Source organism: Passer domesticus, chromosome 3, assembly GCF_036417665.1.
Source record: "Passer domesticus isolate bPasDom1 chromosome 3, bPasDom1.hap1, whole genome shotgun sequence".
Classification (NCBI taxonomy): Eukaryota; Metazoa; Chordata; class Aves; order Passeriformes; family Passeridae; genus Passer; species Passer domesticus.
Window position 1 is genome coordinate 111002705 of NC_087476.1, and position 21572 is coordinate 111024276.

The 21572-nt window shown below is 38.8% G+C and overlaps 1 protein-coding gene across 3 annotated transcripts in view; it reads right to left on the reverse strand.

Moving 5' to 3' along the window:
• The window catches only part of CLIP4 (CAP-Gly domain containing linker protein family member 4), a 31524-nt gene that overhangs the window by 3738 nt on the left and 6214 nt on the right, over nucleotides 1–21572 (reverse strand). For all 3 annotated transcript variants that reach the window (XM_064415127.1, XM_064415128.1, XM_064415126.1), the window contains 11 exons: nucleotides 20724–20863; nucleotides 19781–19874; nucleotides 18747–18908; nucleotides 15454–15572; nucleotides 12984–13220; nucleotides 9687–9822; nucleotides 8832–8972; nucleotides 6156–6239; nucleotides 3307–3447; nucleotides 2730–2858; nucleotides 374–497 (listed from right to left, as the gene is read on the reverse strand). In XM_064415127.1, the coding sequence (XP_064271197.1) occupies nucleotides 374–497; nucleotides 2730–2858; nucleotides 3307–3447; nucleotides 6156–6239; nucleotides 8832–8972; nucleotides 9687–9822; nucleotides 12984–13220; nucleotides 15454–15572; nucleotides 18747–18908; nucleotides 19781–19874; nucleotides 20724–20863 (1507 nt within the window). The remainder of the gene's footprint in view (nucleotides 1–373; nucleotides 498–2729; nucleotides 2859–3306; nucleotides 3448–6155; nucleotides 6240–8831; nucleotides 8973–9686; nucleotides 9823–12983; nucleotides 13221–15453; nucleotides 15573–18746; nucleotides 18909–19780; nucleotides 19875–20723; nucleotides 20864–21572) is intronic.

Genomic DNA, 21572 nt, shown 5'->3' on the forward strand with positions numbered 1-21572 from the left:
GCAGTTAGCTGGGATAAAAAGAGCCTTTTTTAGTCATGTCCAAGGGCAATTTCCTTTTATAATTGAATTTAGCAGAACACATCAGGATTGGGTCATGAAAGTAAGGTTTCATGAACACAGAGTATCAGAGGCCCTGGAATGAAAATACTTCAGGTAGCTGCAAGAGAAACAGGAAAGATATGTGTTCCTAGTTTTACACTCTGCTTTCAAAAAGCTGATCTAAAACCACCAGATTTTTAAAGCAGGTTATAAACTTACATTTGCAGAAGAAAACACTTGTATCTTCTGTATCTGTTCAAGAATTTCTTCCACATTGGAAATGTACTAAGAAATCATTTGGCAACCCCAACACGACAAGAGCTTCAGTGCTCACCTCTGTACACGAGATGGGGGTGCAAATATGCCATATCTGGGAAGGCAGCTGAAGTACTGCACTCCTCCCACAGAGCCATCGTTCTTCCCATGGGGCTTGTCCAATTCAATTCCACACCAGAACCCTACATTGCAAAGTAAAATCAGGGCATTTTTAGCAAAACACTACCGGCTTTTCTTCATCCAGACCACTGGCACAGCTGGCATTCACACACATCAAGGAAAACAGTTTCTAGTCAGAAAATGTTAAGGTGCTCATAGTAAATATGAGTATTCTAAAACAGATCTCTATGCAATTATGAAAAAATTATACCCTAATAAATCTAATTATCTCATAATTTTTATATGCTTTTTTGGTATTAATTAAAACAATGTTACTAAAAGTTAAAACATTTGAGGAATATATATAAATATATATGTGTATATATATATATGTACACCACAAAATAAAATAGAATGTTACTGAGCATAACAGGCTATTGGACAACAAGGAGACAGCAAAGAACAGCACTGCTGTTTCACATTTCCATCTTCATTCCTCTGAGCACATGGTTTATGCCTCATCTGAGATCATCAACAGTAAAATTAAAGTTTTGATATTAATTCATTCTTTCTATCTAGCAAGTTATAATTAATACAAATTGCAAGGTTGGTCATGTGATATCAAGAGAAGGGTGCAAAAATTGGAACTGGTCATCAATTAATCTCATACAGAACACTGAATAGGCAGCAAGATGTTAATGAGCTTGATCATTCATAACCTGTGATAGATGTGAGCTAATTACACAAAGGTGCTAAATTTCATACTCCATTAGTAGTCCTTATGCTATCCATCCCCAGAAGATTCAGAATTTAATTCAAGTCACTTGGTACTAAGGCACTGGATAAAACCGTAATTCTAATTATCAGCTCAAGAAACTCAAGAATGACAGCTTATGAATTAGAAGGGCTCCGTATATCAGAAATTCTCCCCTTCCCACTTTTAGAATTAAATAAAGATCTGCATTGCAGCAGAAGGAACACACCTTGGATAACTTCCAGAGCTTTGATAAACATTAGAACTGAAATACTTAAACGTGCATCTGTTACATTTTCTATAAATTACTGGGTTAGCAAATGGTGATGATTTGTCATCTTTCCATCCTCACTTCTTACAACAGCATGTTTTCCTCCAAAAAATTATGTTTCTGATTTAAAGCAGAGAGGGAGGAGACTTAGCATTGTCAAACAGCTTTCTGATTTCACAGTTGTCAGTGTATGTGGGAAATAGCCCTTTTCTCCCTGGTCACTTTGCCAGCAACAACACAAAGAGTGATGACATTGAAGTGTCCCTCAGGTCACTGCAGTACCTGAGCAAGGGCTGCCTACAGTGAAACTGGGGAACAGGGCAGGGATGACACAAGGACAGAGCCTGCACCACGACCTTGCAACCTGACGGGGTTTTTTAAATGCTGATGCCACCCAGTGTCACGACAGAGAACTGCCAATCACCCACCAGTAGCACAGCCCTCACCCACAGCAGGTGCTCACACCAACACCAATGCTTCTGCATTACTCTTGCAGTAACATTACAGACAGGGCCACAGAGAAGATAGCATTAGATTAAAAATTAATCTCCACAATGCAGAACAACTGGCTGCCTCTGACAGCACTTGGCTTCACTGCAAAGTGTTTTCAGCAAGGGGATGGGAGAAGCTGAAAAGGAGAAGGATGAGAAAATGGTGGTAGGGGTTGGGCCTTTTTCAGATATTTGTAACTTTATTGAACTTGTGATCTAAAGGTTGGTCAGTTAAAATTTTAATGTTCACAATTACCCTCTTAAAGATTGCAGTAAGTTACGAAATGAGACTGGTACATGGCATGAGAGTGCCACAACTGCAAGAGACAAGCTGTGTCAAAAAGCCTTAATACAAAAAGTAAGGAGTAAATGAATGTGATCTCTAGATACCCCTTTGGAGACTAAACTGAGGATTTTCAGAAAGATCTGATAAGAAGTTGGACTCTATGATCCTTGTGGGTCCCTTCCAACCCAGAATATTCTGTGATTCTGTAAGACCTACAACTTCACCATCAAGGTATCTCTCCTACAGAAGTCAAGATAGTGGACAAATAAAAATAATATTTTAAACTATTATTTTTTCCTGACAGTTGCATTAAAGCAAAAAACTATTCAGTGAAACATAAGAGGGAGAGGGGGAGAGAGAGAGAGAGAGAGAGAGAGAAAGAACTTGGAAACAAACCAATTTAAATTAGAATTCTTTTGGAAGGAGTGAGGGAAAAGATGGATTTCCATTCATTTGCTCACATGTAAGCTATTCCATACTGATTTGGCAACATACTCAGAGCGCTGCACATACCTGGTGCAAATTTTGTTGTCCCACAAAATCTAACAGTGCCTGTTCTCTGTCCCACCACCAGTACCCTGTCTCCAACCTGGATTTCTCCATCAAGAGCATTTTTCCTCGTGGTTGGGGAACTATACAGCCCTGGTCAAGAGAAGAACAAGATCTGAAATTAGTGAGATTAAATCTTTAAGAAAGTTTTCAATAGCAAGCCATTTAATGAACAGAGTATTTATCTCTAACACAGTGTACCTTCCACATGTGGCAACACAAATTCTGCTTAGACAAAAACTTGCTTTGTGCAGCACGAAAACTGGACTACAGCCTTTTCTCTGGTTTGAAAAGGTACAGTGACCAACTATAAAAACACTTTACATCCTGAAGACATTACAAAAATCTTTCTAAAAGTTGCCAAACTTATGTTTATGGTTAACTACTGGTAACTACTGGTTTATGGCAATAAAGACAAGAAAGACACTTCACAAGTGTCTTTCTTGAACTGAAACAACACAAGTAGTTCTACATAAGTACTTAATGCAGCAGTGAACTCTCCCCTGTGAAAATACACCTCAGTACCATATGCAGACCATACCAGCACTATTCTTAGATGAGGCAGAGGACACTCTGGTCAGGGCCTTTTTACTGCTGCTTGTTGAGTTCCTCTTCTTGGAGTAATTCCGTTTGCCTTCCAAGGAGGCAGTAGAAGAGGAAGAGCTGCTGTACCCAGGAAAACCTAAAGACATAAATGAAAGTTGTCCTTCAGAGATTGTAATTTGGAAAAGGACAGATTAAGCAGAAGGGAAAGCTTTTGTAATATGGAAGTTATCTGCTCTCCAGGGACCACAGAACACAAAGTAAAGAGCCAAAGTTAGAACTTGTTATGCAGTGTTGGCACAAACACGTGTCAGGAATGACACAGGTGCACATGACCCTGCCTTGGGAATATGGTGATAGCTGAGTGCCAGAAGAGGTCTCCAAAAGCCCATCTTTATTATTCTATGAAAGTTAATCTAAACAGTCCCAAGCATATTTATTAAAATACATGAGCTTTAGTAATAAGAGATCATACCACCAGCCTTTCAGCATCCAGCCTACTAAAGATTTGATGAGAAGTGGAAGGAAGGTGATATTATGTGAGTGAATTATTGCCTGGATTAAAGCCTACTATATTCCATTACATACTGTATTAATATTAAAATCTGTACTATAAAACAAGAATGGAAAATAAATCACTTTTATTTCCATTTGCAAACCGTAAAGTCTAAACTGTCCAATAAGACTTATGTTCATCTTTCCTGCTTCCTTTTCAAGGCTCTTCCTCCTCTCCCCTTTCTTAACCCCTTCTGCCCAAAATGAGGCAGGGTACAGCAAGACACATCTATGCCTCAGCTTATCAATGTGAAAAATTAAGATAATATTGCTTATCAAACTTTCCAGACTACTGAGAAGCTGAATCCATTAGTTTTGGCAAACAGCTTGGTATCGACGCAGGGTTCGTTTGTTCAATGTAATTTAATTCTCCAATTTTGCAAAACAGTAAGGAAGAACTGAGGAAAGGCAAAGGCAGAGGGTCCAAACAAAAGCTGAGGACAGAAATCTGAAGACTGCAGATGGGCTACAATAAAGAAAATGCAAATTGCTGACTAAATATTGACTAGACAGGCAAACTTCAGCTCCACGTCCGAGGTATAAACACACATGCACATTTGCAAACACACGCTACATGTACATAGTTAAAAGCCAGTCCAGGGATGGATTCACTGGAGGTCAGACCACCAGTTTTACAGGGATGCAACAAGAACTGCTCCAACTAAACCTGTCATCAAGATACTTCATTTTGTGGGAAATCACAGCGTGGGAGAAGGGAGAGCAGAAAGGACTTCAGCAGGCCATATAATTGATTCCTTTTCCTTCAGGCAAAACAATTATTTGTTACAACACTCCTGACAGGTGAGTATTTGGCCTGTTCTTAAAAACATCCCGTCAGGGAAATCTCAAGACTTCCTCAGTAGTGTATCTCACCACATAATTATACCTAGTGTTACAGGGTTTTCCCCCCTAATATAAAACTTCAATTACCACCAATTTAGATCAAGGTTTTTTACTCCCACTACACATGCAGAGTGGGTTATACCATCCCTTGTATTCCAAAACTTCCAGTTTTAATACATTGCAGCTTCTGTCTTTTTAATCACACAATCACAAATTTCAAGTCTTTACTCCTAAGTCATGTTTTATAAATCCAGTTGTTGTTGTCTTTTCTGAATTCACAACTGTTCACTCACAGAAGGTATAAAAAGATGCTTTCTTCACAGACCTGCTGGAGGCAAGTCCAAAGGAAGCCATGAAGATGTTCAGAGGAATGGAGCACCTCTTCTATGTGGAAAGGCTGAGAGGGTTGGGGTTGGTCAGCCCCAGAGAAATCTCATTGTGGCCTTTCAGTGCCTGAGGGGGAGCTCCAAGAAACATGGACAGACTGTTCACGAGTGGAAGCAGTGACAGGACAAGGGCTAGAGGCTTCAGACTGACAGAAAGGAGGCTTAGATCAGATATTAGGAAGAAATTCTTTCCTGTGAGGGTGGGAGACACTGGAACAGGTCACCCAGAGAAGCTGGGTGATAATATTTAGTGACCCTTGATGATTTTTAAGGTCCCTTCCAAGTCAAACCATTCTGTGATTCTGTGCCTTAAAGAAGGAATATTGACATTCACACTTCAAATTATTCCAAAGAAACACTGCTTTTACCAACACTTACAGTATGATTTTATAGACAAAGCCTCAAAGGAGACACAACTTTTAGGGTTTGTTCAAGACAGCTGAAAATGAGGTCCCTTTGTGTTTCAAGTTCAGCATGTACTGCTGTGGTAGAAGTTGTTATCCAATTGTGAAACCAGATAATTGCAGAGAATGATTCACATCACATGCAAAAGGCACTCATTAAAAGTTAATTTCATTTTTCATATTTGAAAATATGAGTCTGCCATGACACAACACCAAGACTGTTAAGTACTGTTAGATGGCAACACTTTATTACAGAAGCATGAACATACAACAGAATATTAAAATCTAGGCAGCAACAATACAGGGTAAAAGGTCTCCCTCAAAAACCTCAGCTGGTAATTCTGCAGATCCTCTGCAAGATCATTTACTAAGAGCCAGCTTTAAGAGCTTTTCTTAAACACATCCTGCCCAAGTATTCAGACAGAAGTGGTTACCAAACCAACACAGAAAGCCAGCCAAACATCCACACAAATTACTTTGCTCCTAGAAAACCAAATACCTACAGCCTGCTTGAGACTTGAATTAAACAAGCACGGCAACTTTTTTTCTACAGTGTAGATACAGGACTTTTACAGAGGTAGGGCAGCAATAATACTGTTTATACCATACAAAGAATTTTTCTTAAGATGTTAAAAAAAATTTTACAATTATTTCATTACCATCTTTTGCAGGTACCGTTTTTCCTCTGTTAGCAGTCAGAAAGTTGTTTTCAGAAGCACTGTCTCTTTTTGCAATATTAAGGCCTATAAAAAGAATATATATGATTAAATATATGCATCCTAACAAGTAACAATAACAGGGAAGTCATATACAAAAACAATTTTTGAAGATTATGTAGATTTGCAGATTACTGGATGCATGGAAAAATTGATAAAACTGTATAATTCCTTAGACACTTGATAAATGGATAAAACGAGAACTGCAGAATTGTTTTGATGGAAAAGCACAGATATTAAACCCCTTAACACATTAAACCAGTCCAAACTATCTTGCCAAACAATAAACAAACGGTCTATAAAATACTAATTTTTAGATTGAAGGAGTTTTATTTCAATCTTTCAAACATTCATATCTATAATATTCACTTTAATAGACTTAAGGTCTGCTATTCGCCAGTATTAATTTCATAATTTCTGCTTTAAAGATTACACATCAAGGTTTTGAGAGAGATTTGAGATCAAATCTTCATTCAGACTACAAATAATGTAAGCATGCCAATATGATTTTGAAGAGCCTAACTCTCAGAGCAGCAATGTTGTGATACGTGTAGGAACTCATACTCTCACCTAAGTTATAATTTGCAAACAGTCATTTTGCATTTCTGACACTTTTCTACCCTAACTCAATGAAGAACAAGCTTATCTATGATTTATCCCCTCCCTGTCATGAAAGAAAAATCACATCTCTTTTATTTAACTACATCTCTCAGCTTAGTTCAGTCACAGGGACTGAACTAGTTTGTGAATGTAGAGGATTTCCCAATCTTTTATGGCCATTAAGGCATCAGATCCAAAAACTAGTTGTTTGTGACTGATAACACATTTCTTAATTTTATCTCAGTAATACTTTTCCTAGAAACTTGAAAAAGATCTTCTCATCAACCTGATGGATTACTCAAATCCAGTAGAACCAAATAAAATTTCAAAACCCCTATACAATATTAAGTATATTTTACTTTGCAGCTTGTAACCTTACCTAGTAAAAGCATATTAATTTTTCTTGGATTATTATAAACCAATGTAATCCAGAGAGGAAGTTTAAAGGAAAGAAATGTGACCTGGTGATGCACATAAACACTGCAAAACCAAGTTCTGCTTCTGCAGCTTCATCCTTGCCCCACTCCTGCCAGCCAATCAGCCAGGCATGTTAATTGCAATGGAATTCTGTGCAAGAACTCCCTGCACACAGCAGCTTCCAGACACTCACATCCAATGGATGTAAGCTCTCCTGGGCAGATGATGCTTAACTCTGATTTCTACCTTAAAGCAAGGTACCAAATGTTTAAATTTTACAAAGACACAACTGCACCTTTGGGACAGAAAAGGTGGGTTATGACTGAACTAGGTCAGTGACAAAGGACAAGTCCCTCCCATTATAGTTTAATGGGTTACAAACAGTTCACAGCAAAGTGAATCAAACACTGGAAAATATTTAACAGAATCAGTCAGCTTGGATCTGCTCCTGAGCAATACTCCTAACAAACTGCTCATCCCAAGAAGCTTTTTATGCAAGATGCCCATTTATAATAGCTTGAATCTTGTGCTAATTGTATATACAGACGCTTAAAACTTACTCCTCCCTCAATCTATGCAGACAAAATTTATATAAATCATCCATAAAGCTGTCAAAATGCATCTTTTCCTGGCACCAGCCTGCTCATTGTTTCTATACCCTGCAGATTACAGGTAAAGCGTGCAGTGTTTTAGGGTGCTTGGGTAAATTCAATGGGAATGTGAGTTATCTTCCATCCCTTAAGCTGTGCTGCCTTAGTGTGAGTCACCTGAACAGGGCTCAAAAGGCAGAAGAAATGCCAATGAAATATTTACTGACATTATTACATAGGCAGCCAAACACAGGGGGCCAGATTCTGCATGGCCAGCACTGCACACAGCAGGGAAGAGCCTGTTCTCCAAACAACCTGGAACCTGAACAGTCAGAAAACATGGATCATTCACTCCACAGGGAGGGAACTTACACAGAAGGATTAAGTAATTTGAGCAAATTACTCCAAGTAAACCAGAGCCAGAGACTGAGCCCGTAACTCCAATCAGTAGACTGAGGCCTTATTACAAGGACAACCTCTCTCTTCTAATTTGGCACTGGTTTTACTCAGATAATTTAATTAGCAGATAAAACACAATGAGTTAAATAGTTTCTTTATCATGTTGCCAGAAAATAAATCTCTTCAATTTCTAGGCTTAAAGCGGTATAGATTACTTACTAGATTTTCATTCCTTGCAAATTCTCCAGGAATATCTTAGCAAATAGAACCTCATTAAGTTGAGACACTTAACTGGTATCACAGCCAATTAGAAATTACTTTAATGGCTCAAGAATAAATGTTGTGGTGAGGAGTTTTCTATATAGAGTATGTAAAGAGCAAAAACTGTCACAGCACATGAGATCAATGTAATCACAGCTCCACACAACGTCCTTCCAGTACCACTCCACAGGCCAGTGAACTTCCAACCAGGACAACACGGAGTTAATCAATACCTTATCACCTCATCCCAGGCTATGAACTAACTCCAAACAAGAATGTTAATACCAAGATTTACTAATTCTTGAAGATTAGTATCTCTCCATCCTGTGTGAACATGCAAGAAAACACTCACCAGAATTCACTTTGGAAGTTATGTGTGTCACATCTACTTTCTTGGATTTGACCACAGGTGAAGACCTCACGGAAGAGCTTCGTACAGAGCTTTTCTTGTGATCAGAAGCCTTGCTTATTTTGGAAAGGGGTGCAAAGATACCTGGAGAGAAAATTGTATGTGCCAACAAAGAACCATGGTTAATGGTAAAGAAATGAAACTTTGCAGCTACTCTCTCCCACACCAATTAATTCAGGGTTTTTTTTAGCCACCACCATAACTTGCTATGCTGACAAAGTACTTGCAGGGTAGGAAGGACAAGCACAAGAGAACAGTGAAACCAAAATTCTTATGATGCAACTTGAAGAGAGTAAGTTGGAAACAATCAGACTATCAATTAGAATCTCCTTTTTGTCCTAACAGTAACATTCAGTCCCCACTGCTACAAAACACAACACCTTTGTATGCCCTGTGTGGACACGGCACCTCAATTAAAATACCTCAAGCTCAAAGTTAGAAAACAACTATGAGCAGGAATGTCTGACCAAGGAAGACAAAGCAGGTAAAGAAACATGGCTATTATTGTCACAGTACAAACAAGTCATTGCAACAGTATCAATGAAAAAACAGGAACTCTCACAGTTTCAAGGAAATAACCAGAAATTTTGACTGGTTGGTTGTTTCAGTCGTTTTGCAAATAGTGCAGTCAAAACTTTAGGACCAGCTGAAGAAACAATAAATCAAACACAGCACTACAAAGAAAAACAACAGAAACTGCTACCTGTTCTTATCCTCCCAAATAGCTCATACCTTCCAGTAGTACTCTTTAAAATTGGGGGTTTAAAAATTGAAGAAAAAATAAAATAAAGGCTATACCGCGTTTTGGTGCGCACTTGAAGTACTGGACTTTTCCAACACTTCCGTTGTTCTTCCCTTCTGGTTCATCCAGCTCTACACCAGCCCACTGGCCACTGGCAAATTCCGTTGTGCCACAAAATCTTAAGGTACCAACCTAAGAGAAAAAGCATCAGCACAGAATGGGTTTGTTAAACAAGTATTGTTCATGAGAAAATAGTATCGGTTATGAAAGAGACAGCAAGTCGTCTCCAAAATGCAAGACAAATCATCACAAAAATGCAAACATCATTTCCCCCACTTATTCACATTCCTACCTTTCAACACCACTCAATACATTTTCCAAAAGGTCTTAGTCCTTCTGTGTATATTTTGCATTAAAGAGCAGCCATGGTTATGGACAGATATGCCACAACAGACAAGAATTAGACAGTAAAGACCACTGTAAACACAGCTCTAGGTCAGCAAGGTGCAGGAGCACATGCCCAGTGAGAGGTTTTACTTCCACTGTTTATACAAGAATAATTCCAGAATCAGGGCTAGGTATCTTCCTGAACTGGAGGTTCCATAGAAATATTAGATTAGACAAATCTCTGTGTGTATATATATGCACATACAAGTATATATTTTTTTTTGTCTTTGGAAAACATTTGTAAGTCTTCTATTCACTCCTTATGATTAAACAAAATTTTAAAAGTCAGGAAATGTTTAAAACATCTAAAATGTTTTAAACATTTGCTGTTGCTTCAATAAATACTATAAACTCTGAACAGATAAGCATATGAAGAATATCAAGACAGACCAGTCTTGCTGGTAGATCTTTTTCTCCACAAACATACATTATAAACTCACACACTTCAACCAAACAGGGGAGGAATAACTACAAGAGATGCATTTAACATTGATTTAAATTGATTTTTATATTTGATTTTTAAATTCGTTTTAGTAATAAAAAGCTTTGATCTTTCAGTTGCTCAGTTCTCCTCATCTCATGTGACCTTAATGTTAGCTCATTTTACACTATGACTCCACTGTTTAATCCAAGCCTCAGAGAGTAAACAGATAGAAACAATTTTTATTTTTTTAATATAAAACCTTCCAGCTACTCTTTCCTACTGTCTGTAAAGAAATAAACATGACCCAGAGCCTCTTCTCTTATGCTGAAGATCTCCTTAAACTTGATTGTTATAGGCAGGTATGTCACTCTAATCTAAACTGAGATATTTTAGCCATTGACACAGGGATCAAATTCAGCCAGAGGAAGTTCAGCCAAGCAGCCCCACAGATTCCTACAATTCCTCCACTAACTTTCCTGGCACCAAGAGCCAAAAACCATGTACTGAGCAGAGGAGAACAGCCAGTATCTTAAACCAGAGGTGGGAGATGGCAAAACTGCAGCTCCAATTCTGCCCAAGGACCTGTGCAAGCAAGGAGTGGGGGATCTCTCTCACATGAGACACAGCAGGAGCAGTTTTCTCCCAGCTGCTGGTCTCCCTGCACTCCCATTTCATCAGATGTGATCCAAATGGACACTGAGTCTAGCAGAGCAGGAGCTGGTGGAGCTGTGGGGCCCCACATCACGTACACATGAACACCTGCTTACACAGCTTCCTACCCTGCGTGACAACCGGAACGACAGGCGCAGTAGGAGTCAGGAGAGGAATCCATTCTCCCCCTGGCATCTACTGTGCCTGGCTTTCAAGCTTCATTAAAGCTGACATATCAGGAGACTGCAGAAGCAGGAAAGATAACAGGAAGCTGTAAATACAGCTCCAAAAAATGCTGCTGTTCCAAGTGCCCTCATCCCAGCTTCCATATTCCAGAATAAGAACTGATCCAGAAGGTTAAAAACAGGGCACTGTTTTACTCATCCTGTTTTCACTTTTGCTCCACCCTGCAGAAATTTAGGAGTATCGAGGGGGAGGGGAAGGCAGGGCTGAGAACAACTTCTCCATTCAGGCAAATGGAGAAAAAGGGTGGGAAGCAACGTGGGAGTACTGCACAACAGCTCCTCGCTCACAAAGGAAGGAAGGGAGGAAAGCTGCTGTGGAAATGGAAGTTCAAAAAGCACAATCACATTCCTTCTTCCCACCTGCTCTAGAACAGATTGGGCTTCCTTAAAGAAAAACAAGCCAGCTGCAAAGCCCTCCTGGCCTTTGGCAGCACAAAAGCAGCTTCTAACAACTTCTTTAACCCATGCACAGTGAGCACATTACAGCACAAACTGTTCTATGGGCCTTACTTAGAGGAAAGATACACAAGAGCACCAATTTCATCACTTTCTTCCTCTAAAGCCTCCATTAACTTGCACTTACATTATCTCCTCTTGCTGCCACTGTGATTTCTGATAAAGAAAAGTCTTTAAGGATGTGGCTTTCTGTACATACTTCAGTTAAAATGCCTTCTGCATAGCTAGTGATTCCTTTGCTTTCCCTGACCCAATTTCAAGAATACACCAAATCAAAATAACACAATAGGAGCTGCTTCACACTCTTGCCAGAGATCACTTTAGAATCTTTCAGTTGTGATGTTACAAATCTGAAGCTATATTAGGAAAGCTATTAAAGTGAAAGCTATTCAAATATAAAATTTTGCTCACAAATGCTTTCAGTATTTACCAGGAAAAAAGTACTTCTCTGAAAGAGTTCTAGCACTTAGATCCCTTGCTATCAGAGCAAATAAAAAGTCTGAATACTGAATGCAATATTAATGCTACAGTTTTAAAATGTGTTTTTAGAAAGGTGGCTTTCATGGTAGCTTCTAAAGAGCTATTCACATTTGAGCTGAACCTCTATTAGCTACGTCCTTATACTTCCACAGAACCATGTAACAACCCTGTTGGCACAGCACTGCTTCAAAGATTTTAGCTGCATTGCACCAGTGAAACTGGGTTACTATAGGCTAAGCAGAACTGAAGGGTTTTTTTCCCTGCCTTCTGCAAACTATCAGGAGTACTTCGTGAATGCACACTCCTAACAAAGCTGGGCAACTCAAAGAGTAATTTGGGAATTTTACCATCACTTTGATATGACATCAAAAATGTTAATAAAAGCCATGCTGATGTACTATAGGAGACTGTTAAAAATCATTTAAAGACACAAAATGCAGCCTTTGCCTGTCAAAATTGCTTTTCATAATAATGACTTTATCATACAACTCTTCAAGCTTATTACTTTCCCTAACCAGTTCCTTGCTGCCATCCAGAGATCACACCTTCCAGAAAGCATTTCAGACCCTCAAATTGAGGTATGTCTCCGAAGTGGTAAGGAAATGGACTCTCCAGGAATTATGAGAGTAGTGTCAGGCTGGTGGCCATACCTTCTGTCCTGCAATAACAACACGATCTCCCAGCTTCAGGCCAAGTGACAGAAGCATGGCCCTGCCTGTGACGTGGTCGTAGGTTGGAATCATGGCTTTGGAGATGTCACACGAGAGAGGCACTGCATCCAGCAGGATCTGCTTGATTTCCTTTGCACTGGCTGCTGCATCTGCCATTTCCAGTGGCATATCTACTGGATCAGGAACCACATCTGCTGGAATCTGCCCTTTGTCATTCTGCAGAAACATAACATAGCACAGAATTTAAAGTTGTTACAAGATAGATCTGATAGATGAAACCACAGCATTTTACAGTGTTTAATCCTCTTTATTAGGTATTTTTCCTAAAATATAAGCAACTATGAAAAAAATCCACATTTTCAAATAAGGATGCCAAAACATCCTTAGATAGATCAACTAGCAAGTACAGCATCTCATTCTTGAAATTGACAAGTAACCAACATTTTCAAATTTAAGAACATTATTAGGACTCAGAACACTTGAAACAAGACACTTGTGTGTTCAGGTACCTCTGTGTACCTGAACACAGAGTTAGGAAAGCAGGGCAGACTTCTTGTCTGTAATGCCAATACCAAAATGCCAACTCCTCCCAAAGAATCCATCTTTACCCAGCATATAGCTTACTCCTTGGTGAGGCTTATTCCAAATGTAAGGGGGAATTTAAAAGTATGTTGTATGTATAGAATATGCAAATGTGATGGCTGACATGAGTACCTGAATAAACCTGTTCAGGTTTATCTGGACACAGACTACCCTATGAGAGATGGGTTAAGGACAGAGTCCTTTCCAAACACGTCCCAGACCCAGAGAGCTGTGACTGTGATTCCCTGCATGTCTTATGTGACAGGATGAGTTGTTGCAGCAGCAGCTCCCCTGGAGTTAAAATCAACTCCAGGCCAGCAGCCCAGACAGCAGGCACTGTCAGGCTGCTCCAGGGATAGTTCTATCTACACTCGTTAGCAAAGAGCTTCGGTTGTCTGCCCATTTTCACAATGTCTGTACCAAAATAATCATCTCAGTCTTCCAAATTTGTCTCAACTGAGCCCCTGGACTCAAACATTACCAGAAGGAATGATGCAGAGTAAGACTGTATTTGTTTTGGTCCCTTACAAACAGACTAGAAGTTCAATGTTTCCTGAGCCCCCTCTCAATCCATCTCAAAGCTAGAAAAGTACAATCCTTACTTAGACTTTACACTGCTGCTCCCAAATAATCCAACTCTACACACTGTCTCTAGTCAAAACTTTATTGCAGGTTTGAGCAATTCAACACCCACCATTCCTTAAAAATCTCCAATCACTCTGTAAGTAAAAATCACACTACCTTAAAAACAGGAAATAGCTGGGTTAAAGTTGTGTGGGGAGTTTGACTTTGTAGTCATGACATTAGAGATTATTTTGGTCACATCAGTCCCATGATTCAGCCCACCAGGTGCCCTGCAAACCTCTGTGCCAACACAAAGCAGGGGCAGAGCAGTAGCAGGAAGGTGAAGTGGAAACTCAGGGGAAGCTCAGGATTTCCCTTCTCAAGGGCACAGCCACCTCAGCCAGCTCAGAAAGCTCGTGCAACTACAAAGCAGCACTGCCTGTGACAACAGACTCCTAAACATAACAGCTGCCAGAGAACTTGAGACACATTCATGCACACTGAACAGAGACAAAAAGAAACCCACCATTTTTCAAGAGATCTAGATTGAATATCATGAAGAACTATATGGAGAATAACGTTCCAGAAGATGTCACAGCAACAATGCTACATGAAATAATGACTTTTGAGTACCCTTAAAACAAGTATGGTTTCTCATTTAAAATAACCCCCTGCATTTGAAAATAGAGAACTGAGACACTGGTTTTTTCTACAATAAGAAAACCTTCCAAGCCCTTCCCCCTAAAAACACAAACAACAAAAAAACCCCAAACACCCAAATCAAACACAAAACTCAATCAAAACCCAAGATTGTGGCTAGACACATATCAGCAACACTTTGCACTATAACCTATGCCTATTATTAGGTTACTAAGGAGAGCAGCTGATGTTTATGCATTCTCAGTTACTCATGCTGACACTGGGATCACTGCTAAGCACCACACTGCATTTCTGAAGGGCAAAGATTGCACTCCTCCATTTCTGAAAAGATGCCCCACTGCCATGGGGATTCAGCTGATGCAAGACACCCGTGAGTATTAATAAATGAAAGCTCAAACAACCAACAGAAAAACCTCTTGTAAGTTATTTGAACTAATGAACTAGACCATGACACAAAAATGCAAACTTCAACACACAAGTAGGACAAAGCATACAAAATCATCCACTATGAGTTGCAAATATCTTTTTCTGAGGCACTCTCACTCCATGTAACACACTTAGCTAGTCAAAATCCTGGACAGACTGTTCAGTTTTTCCAGGTACCTTTTTCAGCTTCTGGTGAATCTACAACCTAACTCCTTACCCTAAAGGCAGGATTTGCTCCATGTTCCAGTAAACACTTGACAGCTCCTGTGCATAGGTTAAATGCAGCAATATGCAAAGCTGTTCCAAAATCAAAATCACTACAGGTGGCATCCACATCTGCAATTAAACATCACATGTGAGGTATGCAAGTCTGTTACATGAACGTTTCCCCCTACAGATTCCTTGAGAGGACATTCATTTTTCCAGTTTATGTTAGCATTTACACAGACACACCATTATTTATGTACCAAATGCATATAAGAAGTAATTCTACACAGAGTATCAACCTTATTTACATCTGTTTATTCATACCACGAACCAAGCTGCAAGATGAGCATGTACTTTCACTCATTTTTTAATACTGATGGCTTAACTGCAAAATTGCTGCTACTCAGGGTGCCCAGTCTACTGTGCCAAGATTAACAAGGGAGTAACTTCAGGTTTGCAAGTAAATTAATTTTTTAATGTTTCAGAAACATTTATATTTTATTGATTCTAAGTGTCAAACATTAAAATGAGACGCATCTTCAAGCAGTTGTGCTCCTTTGTGAGCAGGCAGTAGGGCAAGGGGAAACTGATTATACATCTGCTTTACACTGATTTAATTAGTAATGGCCAAGAATGAAGTAAGAGCTGGTGATTGTTATAATTTCTTTGTTTTCAAAGAATTGCACTTTGAAAGGTCTCACACTGATAGTCTGGAAAATGGAGAACTGCATCTGACTTGAAGTGATTTAGCACAATATATATTTCTATCAGTTGTTCCCAATATATCTTTCAATCTGTTATGAAGTTATTACTGTTCTAGAAGATTGGAGTTTAAATGTCTGTTTAGTCTGAGGCTCCTCTCTTAAATTACACAAGAGAGATGTCATTTTGAGTCAGCTAGGCATAGGACTGTTAATTAAAAATGCCAGCTGATTTAATACACAAGCCAAAAGACCACAAGTATTAGCAATCATGTTCCAATTTGAAATACCACTGAGGAACACAAAACTTTCCACCTCAGGGCTGAAGAATCTCCTCATATTTTCCAGTACCAGTCTCCATCCCAGAAAACACTACCGCTTCTCACAATGCCATAAACAAAGTATATCCCATGTATCAACATCCTTATATAGTTACACTAAATAAACAAATAAAACATCAACAACATAGAAAATACACAGTTATATATGTCTGTATAGGCATGTTAAGTTCATACATACTCATAAAATTTACTCAATTTTATAAAGATCAAAGGTAACAAATCTGCAATCAGAATTTAACAGTTTTGCAATCACTCTGATTGAACACAAACATGAAAAAAGACTGCATTCACATGCCTCAATCATAATGAGAGCTACACATGCAGATGTACCCTTTATGTACCACAGGTCCAAAGACATCACCAGCTTAAAACCAGCTAGAAGCTGAGGAGCTGTATACAGCCATTGAAACTTCCATGGAATTCAACCCAACATTTTCTGCACACATAGGAACCAGTTTGCAGAAATACTGGTCAGTAGCATCAGCTACTGAGCCAGTAACAGCTGCATGTACTCCTATTTTGAAAAACAACTGATGTTTGGCTTGGTTTTTGGAGTTAGACTGTGTGACTTCCTCAGATTTGAAAGTTTTATGCTTAGATTTTCTGAACAGCTCTCTTACAGCTTCGATCTAAGTGGGCATAGTAGAGGTGACAGAAAGAAAAACAAGTATAAAATGTTACCTGGTAACTACACCCAAACTATCAGGAGGAAGATAATATACAATTTTCGTATTTAAAACCTCTAGAAATCCAAGACCAAACTAGCTCTCTGCTGTAGCAACTGAGGAGTAAATCAGTATGAAGACTTTAACTACAGAGTGTCACAAAGAAAGCAGTTTAGCAGTAAATCAAAAGGAAACACCTGTGCTTCACAATGGGCGTCTCAGAGTCAGCACGCCACTGTCTTGAGAAGTTATTTTTATATTAACAACCATTTTTTCTCTAGTTCATTATGGATCCATCCAAAGCATGCTCACCTTCTGCGTATGTTCTTCCTTCTCTACAAACTGCCTGACGAAGTATGGAGCTAAAATTATTCTGTTAATTCAGACTATTCATTGTTTCCATGTCACAGGGCAAATAATTTTACATATTTCCTGAGATTAAAAATATCAGCTGCTTATCCAAGAATTGCCAACTGCCCAGTAACCAGAATGGTTTCCTTGGAAATCTGAGCAAAGTCCCACCCCTTCAGTAGGAACTGCACAGGAGGAGAACACCAAATGCAAATAAGGTCTGAAAGGAGACCTTAAACTGCTGATGCAAATTATGGAGGCCAGGCTATTGAAATGTGATGTGGACTTAACTACTGTGCAGTGTGATTTTGTCTTTTGTTACCCACCCACACTTGTCACCTCCTAAGCAAGTCACACCAGTAAGAGCACTGCTTAGCAATTACCTCCATGGAGATTCAAGATGGGGTAAGCAAGCCCTGGGTACTCCAAAAGCCTACCAGCTTTTCAAACTGCTAAGACAGAGTCCCTAGATAAAAATCCTTTTGCAAACTAGCACAATCAGAAGGATATTCAGTAGAACAAATTCACATTTGTACAATTTTAGTGACAAATTCACATTTTTACAATTTTAGCAATAAAGTTGCTTAGTGGTTTTGCTGTCCTGACCAAATTAGTAACAAACAGTTCTGATCAGAACTATTTCTGTATTTTCATGTGCATTAGTATAAAGAGGGCTCCAACTACCAATCCTTCACAGTACCATTCCAAAAGGTGTTATCTATTTATGACAAACACTAAAGTCAAACTGTTTCTTAAACAGGACCTTTTACATAGCTGAGAAATGGGAAAAATGAGCACGTCAAAATTGCCTCAGTCACAGATTTGCCACATGCAATTGCCAAATCCCCACTACTCCTTTAACCTTCTCCCCATATGTCAAACATACTTCTCAATGTTTAAGGAACCTTAAACCCAAAAGATTTTACTAGAATAGTTGTATCTTTGGTTTTCTGCAAACGTTCTCTTAGTTCTCAGTAACTTAAGATTAACCAGTTTGCGTTCCAGTCTATTTGAAACATCTATTGTCTTGTACAAAGGTCAAGTTTAAAAACCAGCATTGGAAACAGTGCAGTAAAGCACTAAAAAATAGTTTAAGAGAAAAATGAACCAACGAGGCTGAACAAAAGAATAAGAAATTATTTATGTATAATGGATAAATGTACACCAGACTAACAGACCACAATGCATCAGCTTAGGTGCTACAAAATATGGACAACTACATGGAACAAAGGTCACAGTGCCTACCTTTTGGCTTTGCATTTTTCAAAATAAGACTGATCAGTTCTGGAACATCAAAGTAGGCAGCATAGTGCAAGGCATTCATATTTGTCCAGCGGCTGCGCAAGCTGCTGTCAGCACCCAAATCAATAAGCTGTGTTGCAAATTTTACAGCAGTTTCAACATCACCTGCAGGGTAATTTTTGTAAAGTATTCATTAGTGATTTATTTGACCTCAAAAAACATAGATGTTTATGTGTAAAACAAAACATACATTAAGCCCTTCAAGCTCACAGCAGAACTATTACTCTGCCTTCTCTTTTTAGGATTAGGATACAGAAATTTTTGCCCTTTATCATAAAGGGCTGAAATCTCTAGTGTATAACAACACTGTCTGTTTATCACTAATGTAAGCACTGTGTCAGCCATCAAACCCAGGAGTTTTGGGATCTGATAGGCGAAAAAGAATTGAACATCACAATGCTGAAGTTTATGTTAAAAGATCTGCTGACACCAGGGAAGATGACCTGCGCCAGACTTCTCTCAAACTCAGAGAAGTGGGCTCAGGTCAACAAAAAAAGTATCAAAACATAGGAAAGTTAATAGGGGTGTTCAAACAGAGTTAAATGTGCGTTCATTTCCAGTATTTATGGCCATAATAATGCAAAAAAAGTTTATTGTTCTCTTCCGACATGAAAAGGGTGAAAGAAACAAAACAAAAGAACACCCAGTCACCTAAACATTCTGCTGTGAAAAAACTGCAGCAGAAACCACAGCAAACTTGCAGCATGCACTTCAGTCTGAAACTGCCTTTGCTACATGAACTATCTGTTTAAGCTGGTACTACTGTGTGCAATACCTATACCACTAACTCAGCTTTCTCCCCATGGCTACAGCTGCAATTCTGCATCTTCTTTGCCCATGGCCACTAGAACAGAGAAAACCAAGCACAAAAAAAAAAAAAAACTCTACTGCAAGGAAAAATACTGTAAGTGTCAGTGGGATAAGCTTATGTGAGTCAATTATGTTTTACATCTCTAATGACTTTTTTTTTTACTCACCAATGCCATGAGCCCCTGATTTGCAAGTGTAATGTAGGAGAGTCATATCAGTCAGTCCATCTCTGTCATTCACATTGCAACCCCTTTTAATGATCTGACAGGCAAGTGGAAAAGAAGCACATTTTAGCTCTGGCATATCTTTGACAACACTACTGTTTCCTAAGTTATTTCAGATATATTGACTTCTGGATTCATTACAATGGCTAGTAACAAAGAAGCCTGCCAGAAAAGACTCTTAACTGCAGAACTGAGCAACATACACCAATGTAATAAACAGCATTATAATTAACCTTCATTATTTACGGATTTAAAAATTTCTTTATATTGCTCCTTCTAACATACATTTCACATGCTAAAAAGTTAAGCAGTTAAATGCATGAGAAAATGATTTATAAAGCTCTCCCCTTCTTCTTTGACCTCTCAACAATTACCTACCCCACTCCCACACAACTCTAAAAAGAAATTCTCAGTTATAATATGGTAGCATTCATCTTCACTACACTTCCCCAGAAAAAAAACTGTAATCCACAAGAAAAATAAGAAAGTAGGATGGAAATACTAGAAACACATTTTGTGCCTTGGAAATACTGCCCTTAAGGTCAGGCTTTAAGGGTAACTTCATATATTTTTTGGATTTGAGTTTGGGATTACTGCTAAGTAAGAAACTGAAACACCAAGGTGAAGGGTCTGAACACAATTGCCTTGAGAGAAACATTGTTTTTACCATCTATGCAAATGTACTGAATTTTATCCATCATCTCTCTTTTTCCAAATAAAACCTGACAAGATGTGGAATACAAGGCATGATCAGTCACTCCTTGTTTAAAAGTAGAAACTGTATCTGCATTTATGATTAATTCTACTTCTAAATGAACTGGTCTTATTCACTGTCAACACAGGATTTAACATTGAGAGCACACAAGGATCTTCATTTGTGTCTCACCTCATTCCCAATAATATCAATATTCTGCTGGACCTGTGGAACCCACTGCCTTAAGATAGCAAACAATTCAGAAACTGAAGTTTTGGGGTCGAAGAGTATTTCTTGGCATGCCGCATCGTTGGGATCAAAGAAGGAAAACTCTGTTAAAAAAGAAAAGAGTCTTTATATAAAATCTGGATGTTTAACATGCATCTAGTTTTTCAAACTCAAAGGACAGCAGAGAGAAAACATCTTCCTTCTTCTTCTTCCATCACAATTTACATGGAACATACAAAATATAAACACACACTCTAATCATGAAGGCATTCTGTAACCTCTGCTATTTTCAGTATTTCATTAATGCATCAATCCCAGCTGGTGGCAGCTGCAGGAAACAAACACCTTCAAAAATTAAGACACTAAATCAAGACCAGAAAAAAAAAAACCAACAACCCACTTTTGAAGATTTTAAGCCTCATGTTCTTTCAGGCAACCCGAACTATTAAACACCTTATTATAAAAGTATACGTCACATTATTCACAGGTGTGTTTGCTTGTTAATGAAGCACACATTCTCTGTTTTTAATCTGTGGAATTTCTTCCAGCTCTGGAAAATTATATGAAAGAATCTGGATAGCAATGGCTATGAGGAGAGGGAATGAAAGCAGAGTCTACTACTATCAGTAAACGAACCATGGCAAACACTGTATTTTCACCCCCGCTGCAGCTATCAGGGAGTTGCCTTTTAAACAGGTTTTGGATAAATGCACAATACAGCTCACATCTATCACAGATTCATGGCTCTCAGACAGGACAGACAGGTTAAGCAACACACACCATCACCCATCTGGGTGTGTGACATGGCATAAA